Source organism: Marmota flaviventris, chromosome 12, assembly GCF_047511675.1.
Source record: "Marmota flaviventris isolate mMarFla1 chromosome 12, mMarFla1.hap1, whole genome shotgun sequence".
NCBI classification, from domain to species: domain Eukaryota; kingdom Metazoa; phylum Chordata; class Mammalia; order Rodentia; family Sciuridae; genus Marmota; species Marmota flaviventris.
Genome location: NC_092509.1, coordinates 83,998,020 through 84,018,694, shown reverse-complemented (window position 1 = coordinate 84,018,694; position 20,675 = coordinate 83,998,020). Strand labels below are relative to the sequence as shown.

General features: G+C 32.4%; 1 protein-coding gene across 3 annotated transcripts in view; it reads right to left on the bottom strand.

The window, feature by feature from the left end:
• The window catches only part of Kcnt2 (potassium sodium-activated channel subfamily T member 2), a 360,854-nt gene that overhangs the window by 238,233 nt on the left and 101,946 nt on the right, over nucleotides 1–20,675 (bottom strand). For all 3 annotated transcript variants that reach the window (XM_027948819.2, XM_027948820.2, XM_027948821.2), the window contains exons 2-5: nucleotides 19,713–19,792; nucleotides 17,454–17,553; nucleotides 8,355–8,403; nucleotides 5,989–6,048 (exon numbers count right to left, since the gene is read on the bottom strand). In XM_027948819.2, coding sequence (XP_027804620.1) covers nucleotides 5,989–6,048; nucleotides 8,355–8,403; nucleotides 17,454–17,553; nucleotides 19,713–19,792 — 289 coding nt within the window. The remainder of the gene's footprint in view (nucleotides 1–5,988; nucleotides 6,049–8,354; nucleotides 8,404–17,453; nucleotides 17,554–19,712; nucleotides 19,793–20,675) is intronic.

Sequence of the window (20,675 nt, the reverse complement as noted above, 5' to 3'; positions counted from 1 at the left end):
ATAAGTTATTAAACTTGTAACCAGATTTCAATGGAAATTTTCTGGAAGAAAGCATGTAGAAGTTCTTATCTGTATACCCACATTACGTATTCTCATGTACGTTTTAATTGCAACTTATAACTACTGATAACCCTATAACTTCCAATATTGTACCTCTTGCTCCAAACGCTATTTCATTTCTGAGATTCTAACTCAGATCAATTGCCTAATCCACTGTTTCACATGGATGCCTCAAAAGGATTTTATACCTAAATGCAAAATTTATGCTTTTTTTCCTGCCTGGTTTCCCAGGCACACACAAACCAAATATCCTTGAGAAGCCCTTAACTCTTCCTTTCACATGCTACCTAGGTATAGTTTACCAAACAAACGTACATTTTGTAAATAGATCTTGAAAGTTTCTAATGTTTATTCTCATTTAATTCCCACTCTGACCTATTCAAGCCTCCTAATTAGTATTTGTCCCTTCATTCTTGCCCCATTCCTACTCACATCCTGCATTATTAAGTGGATTATATTTCAAAAGGGGCATTTAACAACCAATACAATACCCTCACTCCACCCAATGACCACTCACTTCAAAACTCTGTAACCAGTAACACACTTCAAGAACAAAAAGACAGAAGTCTTATTACAACTAGAAATGCACTACATCATTCTTGCTGACCTCTCTACCCTTATTTGAAAAGTCATTTCTTCCACACTCTTTTTACTCCTTAAAATATGCCTTCAAAAACTTCTTTGAATATAATTCTTCAAGAAACTTTTGTTTTGCAGTTAATTCACACACACCTTTTACCTTTTAATTGAGAGTCTTTCAAGTTTTGTGAAACTTGCCTTAACATACTCCATACTCACTGTAAGCAAGATCTACTCTTCACATTAGGCTTCCTTCTTCCCTCCCTCCCTCCTTCCCTCCCTCTCTTTCTTCCTTCCTTCCTTTTATTGAAGGTTGAACCTAGAAACACTTAACCACTGAACCACATCCCCAGCCCCTTTCTATTCTTATTTTTTTTAATTTATTTTGGGTCAGGGTCTCTCTAAGTTGCTTAGGGTCTTGTTATATTGCTGGGCCAGCCTCAAACTTACAATCCTCCTACACTTAACCACTGAGGCACATCCCCAGCCCCTTATTAATTAATTTATTTATTTATTTATTTATTTATTTATATTTTGGGACAGGGTCTCTCTAAGTTGCATAGGGCCTCATTAAATGGCTGAGGCCAGCCTCAAATTTATAATCCTCCTCCTGTCTCAGCCTTCAGAGTTATTGGGATTACAGGTCTATGCCAGCCCTCCCAGTTCTACATCAATTTCTTTCACTTCTCTTCTTTCAGTTTGTTTTTATACACCAAAAACATTACAACACTACAGATTTTTAAATCCATATGGTGAGAGTCAGCACCAGTGTATGTTACGAATGGTATGCTCCATTCCTGGTACAGTGCTTGATAAGACTGAAGCTCTAAAATAAAACTATTACTACATTATATTAAACTTCCTATTGCTGATTCACTCTGTGTGTGTGTGTATGTGTGTGTGTGTGTACACAATATAGTTTTTATTATTGTCATTAAGAATGTCAAAGAGTCTTAGACTAAATCCTTCGCTTTATCAGAAATAAGCCATTATGGTGTTAAATTTTCACAATCATTGCATTTTAAGAGTGATTATAGAAAAAACAATCATAGATTTAACAAAAGACTAGGTATAATGAATTTCTGTTTGCAGAGGTTTAGAAACTGTGCTGGGGTTTGTTTTTGTTTCCTTTTCATTTAATGAATATGTGTGCATAAATAGAGTTCTATTTTGAAAGCAGTTGATAAAAGAATTAGAGGGTATTTATGGTGGCAGAAGAATAAGAACTTTAGTGCAGGGCAATTACTATAGTTGTTTTGCCAACTAGCTATAAACATAAATGGAAAGATTATTTAAGCACAGACCTGAAGTTCTGTCTGATAGAAAATGAAATTAGTTAATTCCATGGATCTTAATTCATTATCTGCAAATTTCAGCATGTACTTTATTTACATTTCTGCTAATTTCATTCTTAGCCTCCATGAGAGTTTAAACTGTTTTAAGTATCAAAGATTGAGTTATGCTGATGTTAGAACCTCTAATTTCAAGAGTTACCAAGTTCTGGCATAATGTTATATTTATTTTAAAATATTAAATATATACTACATGCATATATATACACATAAATATAAGAAAGGTATAAGTTGACTAGCTATTAATATTGATTTCTCATAAATCTAACAAGAAACAGTATTAGGAAAAGATGCAATTTTTTTCTTATTTTTTATGGGTTATTTTAATTTTGTTTTGTTTTGTTATAGGTGGATATAATAGCTTTATTTCATTTTTATGTGGTACTGAAGATTGAACCCAGTGCCTCACACAAGAAAGGCAAGCAGTCTACCACTGAGCCACAGCCCCAGCCCAAGATGCAATTGTTAATGAAAAGCAATATCAATTTTTGTCTTATTTTTCTTAGTAAACTAAGTCAAGGAAAAAAATACACTTTAGATTCTGCTATCCAAATTTGCCTTATTTGTAGGCCACAAAATATTACCAACTACTTAATTTATTCCTTAAAAAAAAACAGTTAGCTAACACTACACTGAAGAAGTCAAAAGAGTTCATGAATTTGACTAAATTTATGAGATGAAAAGAAGATAATTAACAATAACTTGTCCTTTTACTGTCATATAACTCCTTTTTACCATGTTTCCTTTGTAACTCTTACTCAACTCTACCATCTACCTCTCCTCCATCTAAGCCATTAATGTTGTTGAGGGCCAGACTGGAAATATTATACATCATCTAGCCCTGTATGCTAAAGCTTATAATGATCTGCTTTCATTTTATAAATGATAGGAAGTAATTAATTATAAATGCTGCCATCATCTAATTGCAATGGAAAATAATCTTGAATCTCTGTGTGTTTTTTAAATGACTTCTTAAATTATGTCAAGAGTTCTGTTAGCAAAACACCGAAAGTTACTTTTATATTACTTTTAAGTTAGAATTTGGAGCAAATACATTCACAAATTAATATTAATATTTTGGCAATGGTATGTTTTTGCAAATATTCTTATACTAGTCGAAGAGATATAATTAATGTATCCAAAATACCCACATCTGTTTTTTAAAAATATATTACTTTTTATACTTTACATTCAATACTCATCACACATTTCACATTAAGGAACTTTAACCCAATAAATTCCATTTCCATTGTTCATAATGTCGGGCACATATATAAACTTAAATTGAGCCACAAATATACCACTTATACTAACTTTTGAAATAAAAATTATGTCTGTGAGTCTACTCTTTTGAGAAACATGATAAGTGAATGATTAGAATGTTTGAAAAGATATATATATATATATATATATATATATATATATATATATATATATTTTAAACTCAGAAATATCTAATATCTAGGTGAAACTGTGAAAATTTAATGCCCTAATGGATTATTTGATAAAGCAAAGGATTTAGTCCAGAACTTTTAGACACTCCTGGTACTGTACTCAGCCTTTTCAAAGCTATTCCTTAAGTCTATTCTGTTCCTTTCCTAAACTTCATTTCTGTCATATTTTTATCTTTTCTGCACCTTCTTTCTTTAAACAATGCAGATGGTTCCTATCCTTAGAAGTTCTTCCCTGTGTTGTTCTACTACTTCTGGTGAGCTCCTGCCCCAGTTCAGTAACATTCTCCATTTCACAATTTTTACTTTGAACGACATTCCACTAAAACTATAGTCTTTGGCGGGATTAGTCAATAGTCTCCTAATTTCTGAATTCAATAAATTTTTCTCAAGCTTCTTGCATTTACCATAATTCATATAATTTTATATAATGTTTTTCTTCTTCAGATATTTCTAACATCTTATTTCTTCTCATAAATATTTAAATCAACCCCTCAATAGTGTTTAAGCACTCATTCCTTTTTTGATACACTTTCTTATTCATCAACCTTACTGTCATAGAAATTGATCTTATTTTCTTTAAATGTCATTAAAGAAAAACTAAAAAGAATATAAGTGAGCCAAAGAAAATGGTGAATGACTATGAAAACTTCTGGCTTGTAAAATAATCTAAAGAATGCATCTTCTAAACTTGTTTTTAAAAGAAATTAATGTGTGATAAGAGTACTCTGTTGTAGGATGAACATAAAGTGTTCTCAAAAAGCTCCTGTTAATGCAGCAATATTCAGAGGTGAAATGATTATGTGAGCTGTAACCTAAATCAGTCCACCCTAGTTTGCATGAACTGACGAGGAGGTGGTAACTGTAGGCACTCGGGGTGTGACTGGATAAATTGAGTGAAGATCAAGGTGGAAGGGTGCTTCTTCCTAACACTGAAAAGACCTAAGAAGCTTTCCTCAGCTGAGTTCTTTTCCTGTAAGATACTATCTCACTTCGGCCCTGAGCAATGGAGTCAGCCATCTCTGGACCAAGACCTCTGAAACCATGATCCCCAAACACACAATTCGAGTTGTTTAGGTCACAGCAATGAAAAGGTTGACTAAAATATTCCACAAAAATATGACCTTTACTATACTTGTTGATGTAGGTAAAGAAATTATCAATGAAACTGAATAATTTAGCTTCCTTGTCTATTGCCCTGTATCCTTAATTACTCTGTACTTCCTTCAAAACCAAAACAAGATACTCATCTCCATCAACAGAACCTAAACTTCTACCTTAGTAACTATCCGAAGCATGAGATCATGACTACCGTTAATACTCTCTGAAAATCACTGCCAAACCTAAATAAATAACTCTTTTGAAATTTCCTGGTCCTCATTCTCCATTATTTCCATCTCATGTCTCCTTGATTCATCCATCAGCATGTCAGATTCATCTTTTCTGAATTCAGTTTGATTGTTTTATCTATCTGGGCCCCAACTTTATCATTTTTTCTTTATATAACTCTCAAGTATGTCTACAATATTTCCAGTCATTCAAACTCAGAAAATCTTTGGTAATGGCATTTCAGTATACTTCTTCTCACTTATCAACCAATGAGTTGGTGATTTTTTTTTTAGCTTCTACCTTCATATTCTTTCATCAGATCTAGCAATTCATTTTGCCTACCAAAAACACAAGGTTGGTTTTTCTTTCATACTTCAGTATGTCTTAACTGAGCAATCATCACTGTGATGTCTCTGTGACCTCTCTGATATTCGCTATACAAAACCCTCAAATTCCAACCAAACATAATTATTTGTCATTTCTCCAATTCATGTGTATATTCCTTTAAGCTTTTGCTAGTTCTTCCAATCTCAATTATCCTGTCTTTCCATCTTACCTTACTGAAATCACTAATTCATGGACTCTGCTTGTCAGTCAAGTATTTCCTCTCCTATGAATCCTCATGGTATTTAACTTACATCTCACAGAAAATTCTTCTTATAATCTGCCTTGTACTATAGTTATCTGTGTAATTTTTCTCTGCCCACCCCTTTTCTAGGTTGCAAACTCACGGAGAAAAGAGCCATGTAAAAGTGTAGAGGTCTGCATGAAAAAAATACACAAACTTCATCAAATACAAGTTAAATAAATATTTGTTAAATTGTGTTAGCCCAATAAAACCTCACTAGTAATTAAGATAATGTATTAAAATAATTCCTAACAGACACATTTTTGGTCTCTCAGTATCTTTTACATGTTAGGAAAAGAGATTGAGAACAATAAGAATCCAGAGAATTCCATTTGCTTGCCTCACTCTAAGCATTCATATAATGGGTAAGTAAACTCACGGGAATTAGTGAAGTACCTGAAGTCATCAAGCAAAACCTTACTATATTAGTATAGCTTTTTACTGCATACTAGAGAGGCTCAAAATAATTAAAGTGGTTTAAGAAGAGCCTGCCTTATCCCCAAGTATGAATTATAACAAGAGGAATACTTGGCAAGTACTAGCAGTATGCTTGCTCTACAGCAGAAAATTGCTAATTAAAATAACTTACCTTATAACTCAGATAACCAAGTAGTATTGTTTCAAATAGACTTATCAATGCCACTGATACCTAAAATATAAATTGTAACTTAATGAAAAAATGCAATAAAATATATGTGCATTATGTACACATGTGTTTGTGCATATAAATATATATAATACATACACATAAGACAGAGGTTGTTATTTATTAGCACTTCAACAAATGTAAGCAGGTGGCAGTTTCCCAGCCATAGTTTGCCATGTAACCATTATAACTTAGTTTCTCTAATTTCTAATGTCCTAAATAAATATATTTTTATTTATTATTCCAAATGTAAAGGTGGGACTAGAATAGGAAGGCAGGCTAGAGTTTAAATAATATGTAAAGAATAGGTTCTTATGTGTATGTTCCTAAGAAACAAATCACACACAATTGCCCTGCCATCAAATAAACATCCTTTTCCAGCAACACCAGCAATAGCACCACCAAAATCATCAATCCCTTTCAGAAAATGGAACAAAAAAATACAAACTTCAAATTGGATACAGTCAATCCTATCATCCACCTCAAATAAAATGAAATGGCAACATCCTCGAAAATTAAACAATATAGACCATATCAGCATTTTAAGAGACTTCAGATTTGATTTGAATTAATTTCATAACCAATTCTGCTTTGCATCTGGGCTAGACATATTCCTATCTCTATTCTCTGTTGTATGTTCAATTTCTACTGTTTAAATTCCAGAAAAATACTGTAATAAGAAAAAAAAATAGAAAAAAGTATGTTATTCTGTCTTAAATATTCTAGTTACTTTGAAATGGACCAATAGAATCAAATAAATAAACAGAAAATGACTCACCTATCCTATTTGTTTATAGATCTATAAAATTTAAGATAATCTGAATGAGAAAAAGTAGATACCCTAAAGTTTGAAATTTTTCTTCTGTTAAAATGGAAATTTGAAATATAAGTGAATATTAAAATACGAGAACAATAGAAGTAGATGAACTCATAGCAGTGTAAATAAAATATGTTTGGAAATAAATCCTATAGCTAGGCATCATTATAAAAGGAAATTCATGATTTTCTCCAAGTCTTCCAAATTTTCCAGATGTTCATATTCCTATATGGTCTCTAGAACATTTTTAGCACTCATTATTCAAAGTGTTATTTGCAAATGAGTACAGTTTAAAATATTACTCTTAAATAAATCTATGTAGATAGATCAAAGTATACTTCAAGACAACATATGACTATTCATAAATACATTAATTTATTTAAAAAGTGCATTTTACTGAAAGATATGAATCTAGGTCAGAGATTAAAAGCATTTTAACTGAACATTTAAATATTTGAAAAGGATTATTTATATATTAATGTGACATTGCAACAAAAGTCAGTATATATTAACATAAAAACAACTTGACTTCAACAAAATATGAAATATCTAGATATAATAAAGATAGATTTCAAAGTTATGATCACAATATATAACTAAAACAATTGTCACATATAAAGTGTATACACTTCACAATCATGATGTTAAAAGGCAAATCAAACATTTAGTCAAAAGTATTCTAAAGACTGTTCAAAGCAGTGAGTCTCAGAGACTTTTTATTTCCCTCAATTGTCTTTCCACCTCAATTCTGTTTCATAGTAGTAGTGCCATTTTTCCAATTAATTTATACTTCTTAAAATTAACAGGAAATTGAAAGAATTTGTTGAAGGTACACAAAAAGTAGAGGAGACAGCACTTAATAAAAAGTTTGCTGGTCATGAAATCCAATAGAAAAAAAGAAAACAGAAGAGCTACAAGGAACTCTAGGGAACTTCTCAACAATGCGATTCAGACATGCTGGCTTTCTCGTGTTTTCTGTTTCTTTTTTAAGAGCTTCTTTTATGCCAGAGCATACCTTTGTTTTATTAACACAAGTGTCTGCTTGGGAACTAGGCTCTTGGTATTGGTGATATGAGCCATCCATTCATTTAACAACTATTTATTGAGATTCTACCATGTTACAGTGAGAATATAAGGTAAAAACTAAACATGGTGACAGGCTTTTGATTAATTTTAAAGGAGTTACAAAGCAGGAATATGGAGGCAGCTTGGGAAAACATGAAGTCTTAACATACTGGTTTACTTTTAGTTTTCTCCACATTCTCAAACACTCTCTGAAGTATAATCCTAATTACCAGGAAACTCTCAGGAGGTAGAATGCAGAGCTCAGGAAAACAGGAAGAAAGAATAAAAATGTTAGTGTACGATGTGCATAAAGATTAGGCAGAAAAGCAAACTCACTTTCACTATCAACAGTTTTTCTCCACTAATATTTCTCTGTGAAATATGAATAAACCCAGAAATATAGGTATAGAACAAAATTGTACACAACCTGTAAGCCCCATAAAGGTAGACTTCTGTTCACCCAAAAGATATGAGACCTATGGAAAGAATGATAAAGATATTAGTTTTTTAAACATGTGAGAAAATTCCATTCACTTTTAAAACTGAATTAATGTTTGAAGTAGCAAAATAAATATACTAACCTAAAAATAATGTTAACATACAAATTAAAAAGGAGAAAACATTGTTTCAGCTTTTTCATTTCTATTCCAGCAAAAAGCCTTCTTAATTTCTTTTTGTTAATATTAATAATAAATGTAAATAAAATGAACCATTAGTTTAAAAATGATAGGGCAGAGATAAAAAGTTTCAAACCCTTTTTTACTGGATTCTCCATTGAGAAGTCAATTAAAGATATTCCATAAATCCTAAGACTCTGTTATTCTTAAACATGTTGATATCTGGATAAAATCAAATCAAATAATGAAAATAATCAGAATGAAGTAAGTACTTCAGAATATATAGCAGATATATATACATATATAGCATAGTAATGCTGCTATAAAATATTGGGTTTCTATAAAATATTTAACATATCATAAAAATATCTTCAACTGGAGTTAACATAGAATATTTTGTAGACAAGAAGTCATTGTCTTTAAATAATCTTTTTTTAAATGTTTTTCCTAATTTTTAATAAACTTTTTTTATAGTTGTAGAAGGGTACAATACCTTCATTTTATTTGTTTATTCTTTATGTGGTGCTGAGGATAAAACCCAGTACCTCACACATGCTAGGCAAGTGCTCTGCCGCTGAGCCACAGCCCCAGCCCTTAAATATCTTTCTTAAAATATTTGTTCTGTTGTTAAGAAATACTTACACTCTGCAAAGAATACCATGATACTTTTACTAGACCATTAATCGCCATTTTAGTTGATTCAAATGAAAATCATTTATAGTAATATAATCTACTCAGGAAAACATAAAAATTTCTACAACTTCTTGCCTGCCAAGATGCAAAAAAATCCTCCAAAAAAAAAAAAAAACCCAACAAATAAATCAAAACCCACTCTTTACACTTACTAAATTTAAAAGGAGTCCCATAAAGTATAGCATATTTTCAAATGCTTTAGTCATTTTCTTTTTATAATATAGTAAGTGATAACAAAGAGCAACAAACTCTTTTAAAATATTTATTTTAAAAAGAATGGCATGGGCTGGGGATGTGGCTCAGTGGTCAAATGCCCCCAGGTTCAATCCCTGGTACCAAAAAAAAAAAAAAAAAAAAAAAAAAAAAAGAATGGCAAAGCTTTAAAACTATTTAAAGACATTACATAGCACATTAGACTAAATTACTCTGATGTTTCAAAATGTCACATCTACCTGGCTAATGACATCTTCAATTGCTCCAATTCAAACCACTGACCTTTCTTCCAAGAACTAGTCCTCCCTCACTTTTTCACATTTTAGCAACAGAAACCAAGTCCATAGTGTCTGCTTACACAAAAACTTGTGTGTGGCATCTTAGACACTTTCCTCTCCTGCATCTGTAAATACGTACTCCACCACGCCTTTTCAATTATTACCACCAAACAAACAGCTGCAAATACCTATAGAATTCATCTACTTCTTATCTCCACTATTATAACCACCTTCATCTAAGCTACTTTTCCTTTTTAATTCAATTATCTCAAAAACCAAATAATGAGGTCCCCACAGCTCTTTTTGCATTCTATAATTTTTATTCTGAATTACAAGTACAAGTAATTGGGTTTTTTTTTTTTTTTTTTTTTTTTTTTTACAAAATGAGTTTTAGGTCATAATTTGTGCTATGGATTAGTTTGTACTTTTCTTAGGATAAAGTCCAAAACACTTGACATTGAAGTGTGGCACACTCCTTCCTACCACAAGCCCTTTTACATCCACTTCCCTTATCCTAGAGCAATCAGCTGAACCTTCTGTTAGGGAAACCTCTGAGGATTCCACTTGATACATGTAGTCAAGTAATCTCAGGCCATGTCACTCACCACAGCTCTCCTTTCATTCATTTCAGTTGGAACTTATAATTTATTTGATAAGTTGTTGCTTTAATGTCAGTTTTCTCCAAAATTACACGGTCTATAATATAAAATAATGTCTATTTTACTCACTGTTATAAACCTGATGTTTTACTGAGTATACACAGAGGAAGCCAATATAAATGATGGATGGTGCCAGCAAAGACAGAGACATGGCTGATGAGTTCAGTGTCCTTTCCAAAACAATTTTATATTCTCAGTAACATTTGAGAATCAAACAAAAACACAGTATATCAGAGTGAAGAAAGATATACCTGTTTTTGTAGATAGAAAAACTATGTGCTACAGAAACATCTAAATAACTAAGTAGATACAAATCCCTGCAAAATTATTAAATGTATTGTTAAAATATGTTCATGAGCACTTTCAAAAGGAAACTGGTAATTAACATGGATTGACTAACATCTAGTTATATTTAACTAAAGACATTTTCTTTAAATTGGGGTGTTATTTGGGTAGGCTATGGAAATATCATAGAAAATTGAAATTTAAATAGGATATTAAAATATATATATATATATATATATATATATCTTTTTGGGGGGACAAGATCATGTAGGAAATAGTTTTATAATATATAAAAATATTAAAATTCTCTTACATATAAATTTCAATGCAAGTAAGGTCTCCAATGAAAAGTCATATTTTTCATTCATTTTATTAATGTTAAATTTGATTAATGGGTAGAAGGAACTCTGTAAATGTTGGTAAAATGCTAGTGCCTAAACTCTCCTTCACAAAATGGATTTATCATGAATGAATAATATGTGATCCATAATTTCTAGACAACCTCCAAAACAAGAGGAGTGAAACCAAAACTGAGGCCATACCTAATTCAAATTGAAGGCTCAATCTCATTGACCAAAAAGAATGAAGAGGAAAGGAAACACATGAAGGTAATATTTATCGCAGTATTATCTATAGCAGGAAAGCACCCAGACTCTGTAGCATCATTATTAACAATTATAATAAGAATAATAACACAACTAAGATAAAAATGATGAACAAATATTACTTATCACTTCAGCATTATATGTTATGTGTGTATGTGCATATAGAGAGAAGTTACAAATGATTAGTCTTTAAAATACTAGTACTTATTTCTAGGTGTTGTGATCTGAGCTAATTTTGACTTCCTTGTTGTCTATGTTCATATTGTAGTAAGCATGAATCAGCTATTACATCTAAAACACAAAACAAATTTCATAGACTTAAAATTATATAATTCAAATAAAACCACAAAAGCAAATAAAAAAAAAACAAAATCATTCAGTAATTGTGAATTAGATTGCCTTTATAGGTGAAATTCATGTATGAAGCATTATTAGGAAACCTGAAGAATCATATCACACAATGGAGGGACAGCAATAGTTGAATGTGAAAGTTAGTGACAAGCACCTCAAGCCACCTTTCATAGCCCTATGTTATGGCCTGTCCTAAAGGCAGGTAAACAAATGTAGAGAGTGTCAGAGCAGTTTGAACAGCTATGGTGAAGCCAGGAGGTGAATATATTTAGCAGAAGACCAAAGCATTTGGTAAACACAAAAGTAATGGTAACGGGGTCAACATGTGATGCATAAGTCATATGAAAGTACTTATTGCTCACAAACTCAAAATGAACTCAAATAATTTTGAGAGCTCTCCCAATAAACTAATGTAAGCTTATATTGTATTAAAAATTATAATATCCTAAATTAGAAAAGTAAATTCTAGAATTTTCCTAATAGTAACAAATAATGAGATCTAGCACTAGGCAGAGTAGTAGGCCCACATTTCAAGAAGATCAGGGAAAATTTAGTATGTGTCAAAAATCAAGGTGACCAGAACACTGAAGAATAGAAGTCCTGTCAGTAGATTAGAAAGACTTTCCAGTACCTTAATTTTCAAAACACTAGAAACACTTAACCCCACATTAGAAAGCAATTATGAAGTGTGGAGAGAACTAAATACTGACTATTAGAATGGACATCAAGGGCCTTTTCATCTGACTTATGCTGACTGTGGCAAAGGTGGCTTTCATTCATTGCCAACATTCATTCTCCTCCTTCGGTACACAGTGTTGAGTGCAAAAAGGCACTCTTCACCCAGACTACATTTCTCAGGCTTTGTGTCAAAGTATGCTGACCTGACTGATTCTCACATGCGATCTGAATACAAAATTCAAGTCAAAAAAATGTTGGTCATTTGCTAAGCATTTTGAAAGCATATCACCAAGCCCCCACCATGCTATCTTCCTTCTGAAAGCTGAATGCAAAGAACACAGGCCTTAATACAAAATGTAGTTTAAAAATGCAAATGGTTTGCATATGTATTATATTGATCATGTTATGCTGTGTGTGTGTGTGTGTGTGTGTGTGTGTGTGTGTGTTTGAGAGAGAGGGAGAGAGGGAGAGAAAGAGAGAGAGAGAGAGAGAGAGAGAGAGAGAGAGAGAGAGAGAGAATTATTATTATTATGGAGAAAATGCCCACACTGACCAGGAATGACAGTGTTAGACTTTGGTAAACAAAAAAATTATCCTAAATTTTTGAGGTTGTATGTTATTATTCTTGTGATACCTGAGTCTCTACAGTAATCAATATTTATGAAAAAATAAAACATTTACATTATGATAATCATTCCTATAACCTCATCAAATATTTAGAAACTATCTTTAAAATTCTATTTCTTCTTTAATATCTTATCTTTTAATACTTCTTATCTTTAAACTGTGAATGTCATCTGAACACACCAGTTACTGGATTAGGCACTGATTTCAAATTCAAGACTCAAAATTATAAAATAAAATAAAATAATTCACAGGCTTCCTACCTTTGACCTCTATCACTTGAAGCTGTAAACAAGCAGCTCAACAATTTTAATAGGAAAGAGACATGTGAGTTTTGACACATAGTGAAGAAACATAAGCATCAGCAGGCCAGGGATCAATACCATCTCACCTCTCAATGTACTTCATAAACTACACGCTACAGATGTGTGTCATTACACACATAGTACATCAGAGTCTTCCATTTGCCCAGTGTCAGGCATTAACAGTAAAATTATTTCGTATTCTTCAGTTGATGCATAGTGCCACATTTTCATATCAGTTTTGATTCCTGGGTGTAATTTGAAAATGCAGCAAGGCAGTACAAAATATCTGCAGCTTTGTCATGTCAGAAACTCTAATTAAATAAATCTCTTTGCTGAATTATCCTCATTATTTTAAAATAGAGCCTGTGCCCATAAAGGCCACTTCTGTTTTTCATTAACCAAGACTGCATTGACATTGGGAACTAAACAGAACATTGTATTCAAAATGGAGCCATGAGCTAGTTGGTTATGCTTTTTAATTACAGTAATCTGATTTTTCAAATGTATATCCTCTATAATTATGTCTGAACACTCTAAGTAATATTACATAGAAGTTAATTGTAGGAAACTTTGTTCCTCTTAATGTTTTCAAATAATATAATTTTATTCTGCTATCACCCATTAGTGTGCCCTTTTTTCCCTTGGAAGGGTTCTTCATGCATCATTTATAATTTTTATGTCTCGCTAGTGCACATTTTATTTATAAATCATCAAGTTTTAAAAATAAATTTCTGGTATGTTTATAGATGGATTTGTTTGGCACATCATTTTTAAAAACATAGACAAAAAATATAATAAATGAAATATGCACTGATATCCCTAGGCACTGGTCCTCAAGCAAAAATATCAATAAAACTGGTGGTGAGCACAATTCCATTAATATAGCAACATTTCATGATCCACCAAAAACCATGTTAAGAATGAACTACAGAGGCAAATACAACATGGTTTGTGCCCTTCATGTGAGTATATGGAGAGGATAGAGAATCAAATGGTAGAATTAAAGTCAATGTATTAGGTACTATGAGAGAAGTATGGGGTGATGTTCAGACAGTACCGGGAGGATACCCTTAATCCAGAATAAACTGTGCTACAGAGTGCAATGCCTGCTAATATTTCCAGATTAAGTGTTATCCAAGAAGTTATTACCTTGAAATTGAGGAGCCCTCAAGCAAGTTAAAAAGGGTGAGTTGTGAGAGTCAGGATTGGAAAACAGCTTTCCAAGAAGCATAGAAATGAGAGAGAGCAAAGTATGAAAAATGACTTCAAGTTAGATCAGCATGGCTAGAGTAGAAGTCTGGCAAAAAGAGGTAAGTAAAAGCTACATTATAAAGGAACTGCATTTACTCATTTCCTCTCTCATTCATTTAACAAATAACTACTGCCATTTTGTGCCAGGCTCTGGGGATTCACACAATTTTCGATGCCATCAAGAAATATCCATTCTAATACCCACAGGATATACAGAAAACAAAGTAAACATGTAATATGTAAGAGACAAAGCCGTGGGGACAAAAAGAAAAAAATATTCAAGGAGGTCTTTTAGGATAAATGTTTTAAGTAGAATTCATAATGAGATTCTGAGTAAAGATTAGAGGAAGTCAAGGAAGTGTGCCTCATGTTATGTGATGGGTAATAACCAGACAGAGGGGAAACCCTCTGAGGAGGCCCCCAGCTGGCACTGCACCTGGCAATGATTCACCAACAAAAAGGAGGTCAATCTGGACTGAGAAAATGGGTGGGGGATAAGTAGTTGGAGGTGAAGTTACAAGGAAAAGAGGGAATATTATAGCCATGGTAAGCACTTTTCCATTCAAAGCAGAGCTCATTGGAAGCTGGATTTTTATTTTGTATGCACAGTGACTCCCACATTAAGGATAAACCAAAGGGAGAAAGAGCAGAACTAGCAGTAGAGGCTACTGAAATAGTCCAAGCAAGAGACTGGCTTGCACCAGGATGCTGGCATTGAGAAGTGATTTTATGCAGTTTATAACTTGAAGGTATAAATGACACAATTTTCTAAGGGTTTACACATGCTAGTGACAAAAAGAGAAGTAAGGATAACCCCAAAGCATTTGGGCCAAGGAACTGTCAGATTGGAGCTGTTTTATCAACTGAAATAGGGAAGTTGAGTCGGATGAGGTTGGAGGAAAGATGGAGATGCCATTCCTTGAAATGTGGAAGAGCACAGAGGACGCTGACTGGAACATGGTAAATCTGAGAAGTCGTTTAGACAGCCAAGTAGAAAACTTGAATATGGAGTTGGAACTGGGAGACACTGTCTTCCTGTGGTCATGAGTTAAAAGAGATACAAAGCACAACACGATTAGTTCTGAAAGTCTCAAAACAAAGAGTCACAAAGATGAGAACCTCTGCTTCCTCATATTTAAGATGGCAAAAAATAAAATTAAGAAATGTTTATTTAGACTATAGCAGCTAGTCTAATGCCAGAAAATCTCAGAAACTCCATAATAAGCAATCTTTCCACAAACTAAAAAATCCCTAGGGGTACTGAAGCTCCTGTGCCTCTCTTGTGTTCTGTTATGGTTTAGATGTAGTGTCTGCCAAAAGCTCATGTATGAGACAATGCAAGAAGGTTCAGAGGAGAAATGATTGGGTTATAAGAGTCTTAATCCAATCAGTGAAATAATCCACTGATAGGGATTAACTCAGTGGTGATTGAAGTGGTAGGGTGTGGCTGGAGGGGGTAGGAATTGGAGCACGGCATTGAGGTATTTATTTTGTATCTGGAGAGTGAAAACTCTCTCTGCTCCCCAATCACGATTTAATCTGCTTCCCTCTACCACACTCTTCCACCATAATATTAAGCCTCACCTCAAGCCCCAAGAAATAGAGCCAGCCTTCTATGGACTAAGACCCCTGAAACCATGAGACCTTAAATAAAGCTTTCCTTCTCTACAGTTGTGCTGGTGGGTCCTTTACTCACAACAGCAGAAAAAGTTGACTAAAACATCTTCATTTCAAGTAATTTGAGACATGTTGACTAATCAATGAAGATATGTTGAAATATCCATAACTGTATTTCATAAAAATTATTTTAGGCCAGGAATAATGACACAAGCCTGTAATCCCAGCAACATGGGAGGCTGAGGTAGGAGAACCCCAAGTTCAAGGGCAGTCTCAGCAACTTAGTGAAACCCTCATCAAATTAGTGATATCATCTCAAAATAAAAAATAGAGAGGACTGGGGATATAGTTTAACTAGAAAGCACCCTGGGTTCAATCCCCTGTACCAAAATATATATATTAAAATATATATTAATATATTATTAATAATATTTTATATATTTTATATTATGTATATACATTTTTATCTATACATACACACATATATAATATTTTTAACAAGGAATGATCACATCACATAGATTATTACATGATAAAACTTCACTTATTACTTATCTCCAAACCTTTGAGTAAATACAAAGCCATATTCACTGCCTAAACAAGCTGAAGAATATTCAACTAACTTAAAAGAATATTATGTACCCACTTTTCCAATTTATGTTTTAATATTTTAAGGGCAAATTTTCACAGGAGAAAAGAAAAAAGTCATGAAAATAACTCATCAAATTCACATTTTCTATTTTGAAAATTGTTGTACATTTAGTAGACTGCATAGTGGTACAGGAAGCTGATGAGATACAAATTAGTCATATCATTACACATGCAGTTCTCTTCTCTATTGCCTCCAGCAAAGGACAGCCCCTAAAAAGGAGGTCCATAAAAGAATACAATTTAATAAAAGCCACAGGATTGTATATTAAAAGTAAGTTGACATGCTAGAATATTTCTATTCAAGGTAACAGCTACAATATAAGTGAAAATATCTATAAAGCTAGCCTACAGAGAGCAAAGTTTGGGGGAGTACATCTAATCAAGAACACAAAGATATTAAGGTTTTTGAAGAGATTGAGCCATTTTAAACCATTATTTATGGCACTTCTATTACAATAACATTTCCATGGATCAAAGTTCAGTATTATCATTATACAAATAGATAAAGACAAAAAGAAGATATTTTTACAAAGAATCTATAGTCAATATTCATGTAGCACCTGAAAATCAGATCAATTGTGACAAACACTTAATATCCTTGAAAAAAAAAAAAGGAATTCTCTATAATGTCCTTCATAATGTAATCCAAATGAAAATAATTAAAAGAATACTATTGAAGATCAGACAAAAATACCTTACCACTCATTTCCTTGTGAAGGGTTTTCTAGTAGCACTCGGATTATATATAATAAGCAGCTTAATAATTTGAGAGAAAAGTTGAACAGGCGTATCCTTAGACCTTTAAACAAACAAAAAAAATTTGGTTTTAATATGAACTTGTTCACAAAAGGCTAAAGAGGGTTGTCAAAGTTATCAATTTTAAGTACAGCACTTAGATTGTATTTAGAAACTACAATACTATAATTGTCTGAATTCACTGAAGTTCTTGGTAGCTGAATTTTAATTAGTTGAGTATTGAAACAAAAAGTGAACTTGACAGGATGCATGAACTGTAAGTGACAGTGAACATCACTCACTGAAAGTAAATCTATTGGATAATCAGAGTATTTGAGTACACTTATAAGTTTAACCATTTTACATACACATGAATTTTTGGATAAAGTCTAGCTAGCTAGAAAATAAAGCTGTTTACATATTCACAGGATGAATAATAAACTTTGGACCTTCAGAGCAGCTTGTAGACTGGATTATACAGAAATTGTAATTATATTTATATAACTTTATGTTTTGTTTTTAATATTCATTATATAATTATATTATAGTGTATATTAATTGTATATGTAGATGTTACATGATATTTATGGAGCGAAATCATAATAGTTTATAATGAGAAACAAATATGCATGTCCTCTCCTTTGCTCTCTCTCTTGCCACACTCTCAGTCTCATTCACATATACACACATTTGAATTGAATCTTATTTTTAACCAGGTTAAATGCCAATGAAATATGTAAGTTTTTGTGAGTATTATGACTGTCATGTGTATGTCTCTTAAACTGTTTTGGTCACAGTTACACAACCTAAAATACTTCATGATGATGAAGATGCGCAAATAAGTTTAAGCTAAGTAAAAATAAACCTTAATTACTAGGAAGATTACCTTTCATGCACTTATTTGGTGATATTTGATTTGCACATTTTTAATGAAATTTTGAGAAAGACTTTTCTAAAATTTTTACTTAATAAAACATAGAAGTAAAATGTTACTCATTTTTTTTAAAATTCTGCCATGAATGTACCGGTAGCATTTCCTAAGAGTGAAAAGATTAATATTTAATTGTGTAATTTTTCCTAGATTTTCCTATTAAAATGCTGAATACATTTGATGGGTTGGCTTCTTTATAAAGTCTTTTAAATTTTTAATGAAATTGTATTTGTTTTATAGAACTGGTTCTCCACTTTAGTAAGGAGAGTATTCAAACAATGCATCTATTTTTCTGGTCAGGAGAGATAGGATTGTTAGTACTGAAATTAAGGAAACCTTCCATTCTCATGATGTGGCCCTTTTAGGTCATGTCTATCAATGGCGCTTCCTTGATAATTCTAAACAAGCAGGTTAGAAAGACATTAGTTATTAACAGTCTTAACCCTGAAACTAATCTACTAATCTCTGACCAGTGTGTGCCTTAAATATTTAAATATTCCCTGTAGTTAGTATTTGAGAACACCCTACAAGTCAAGCCTGTCTCTATGAATCCTATCTACAAAGGCACAAGTTAATTTAGAATACTTCAAGAGGAGTGAAAATTCAAAGAGCTTAAAGTCTACACCAATGAAATACAGATCTCTCCTTGTTGACATTTTAATAGTAATCCTGTGCTATGGCAAATGGTTTCTAAAAGTACACAGTATAATAGCAAAGAAGTATCACTGATATTTCAACCTTGAATTGGGTCATGAGGGCAGTGACTGTCCTGTTAAAGTTCTAGTGTTTCCCAAATTGTCTGATGATAAGAATCATTGAATGTTAAGCATTGAGAATCACCCTATACATGCTGATTCAAATTTTCCAGTAGGAGAACTTTAGATGTTTCTTATTAAGCCTGACTGGGAAACACTGAGCCCTTCTCTCATTAATTCAGAAAGTTATTTCCCATTGTGATCAATTTCCAGAGACTTGTCAAGCTCTTTTAGATACTCCTCACATTAAAAAGTATGAATTTCTCACTGAAAGTATTTTTCTCAATGTTTCCACTAACCAAATAGTTTATGCAAAAGTGTATTTAGTAAAGTGGGATTTAGACAATTAAAGGTGCTCAGGAGACAAATAACACTAATAGATAAAGCATTTACATTTTTCTAAAATTTTACTATTTTCCAATCAAAATTACCAATGTCACTATTCTGTACAGAAAAGCATTTTGCAAACTACTGTGCAGTTAGAATTTTGAGGTAATTCCTTTACAAACAGAGAGGGAAATGACATGAAGGACTTACTTGATCTCTGGTTTTTAATGAAAAATAACTTTAATCTCTCTTTAAATGTGTTTTCGTTCATATAGAATTCAACTTGTACTCTGCAAACAAAAAATAAAAACAAATTTATGCAAGCTCAATTACACCTTTATTTTTATGAACAAAAATAAATATAAACGAACTCTTCAATTCTCTTATTAACCTGAAGGTATTATGACCTAAATATAACCTACAAGGCAAAAAAAAAAAAATTATGTCATTGAATACTTTATATTCATTGATTGAATTACATGCCACAGAAAATGAGAACTGAATGAAATATAGCATGTTATATTGTAGAGAGAAATCACTAACTTTCTAATTTTAAAGGTAAGGTCAGTTCAAATATAATATGTAGTAAATGCAATTTTCTGTATTAACAAGTGAAAGAACAAACAAGCCTCGTCGTCAGAAAAAAAATGCCCGTTTATTGAGGAACAGATCTGCACATTGATAGAGCCAGGGGTGTTTTGACAGTTATGACAGTTTAACGGTTTAATGGTTTGACAGTTGGCATGGGGTGCTTTCTTATTGGTAGGTAAGGATCATGTGAGCCAGCAAGGCTAGTCTGACTGGTGGGTAAGGATTATGTGAGTCAGCAGGGCTCACCATTGGACAGATCTTTTTGGGGGATGGGGAAGTTAGTCTTTAGAGGCGGGGCGACTCCCAACAACAAGTATAACCAGTGATATAGATGATTCAAAACAAGAATAAAGAGAGTTTTAACATGTGTCTTGGAATTATTTTGAGACAGTTATTTTCTCAATTTCTTTTTCCTGCTATAAGAATTAACTGGATATTTCAAAAATCCACAGCAACACCAGCCTAGATCTACTGAATCAAAATCTTAAAACAGAGGGCCTATAAATCTATTTTTAACAAGCCTTTCCCTTCACCTAAAAACTTACTTGGGACATAACGTTATTTAACATGTTTGTTTCTTAT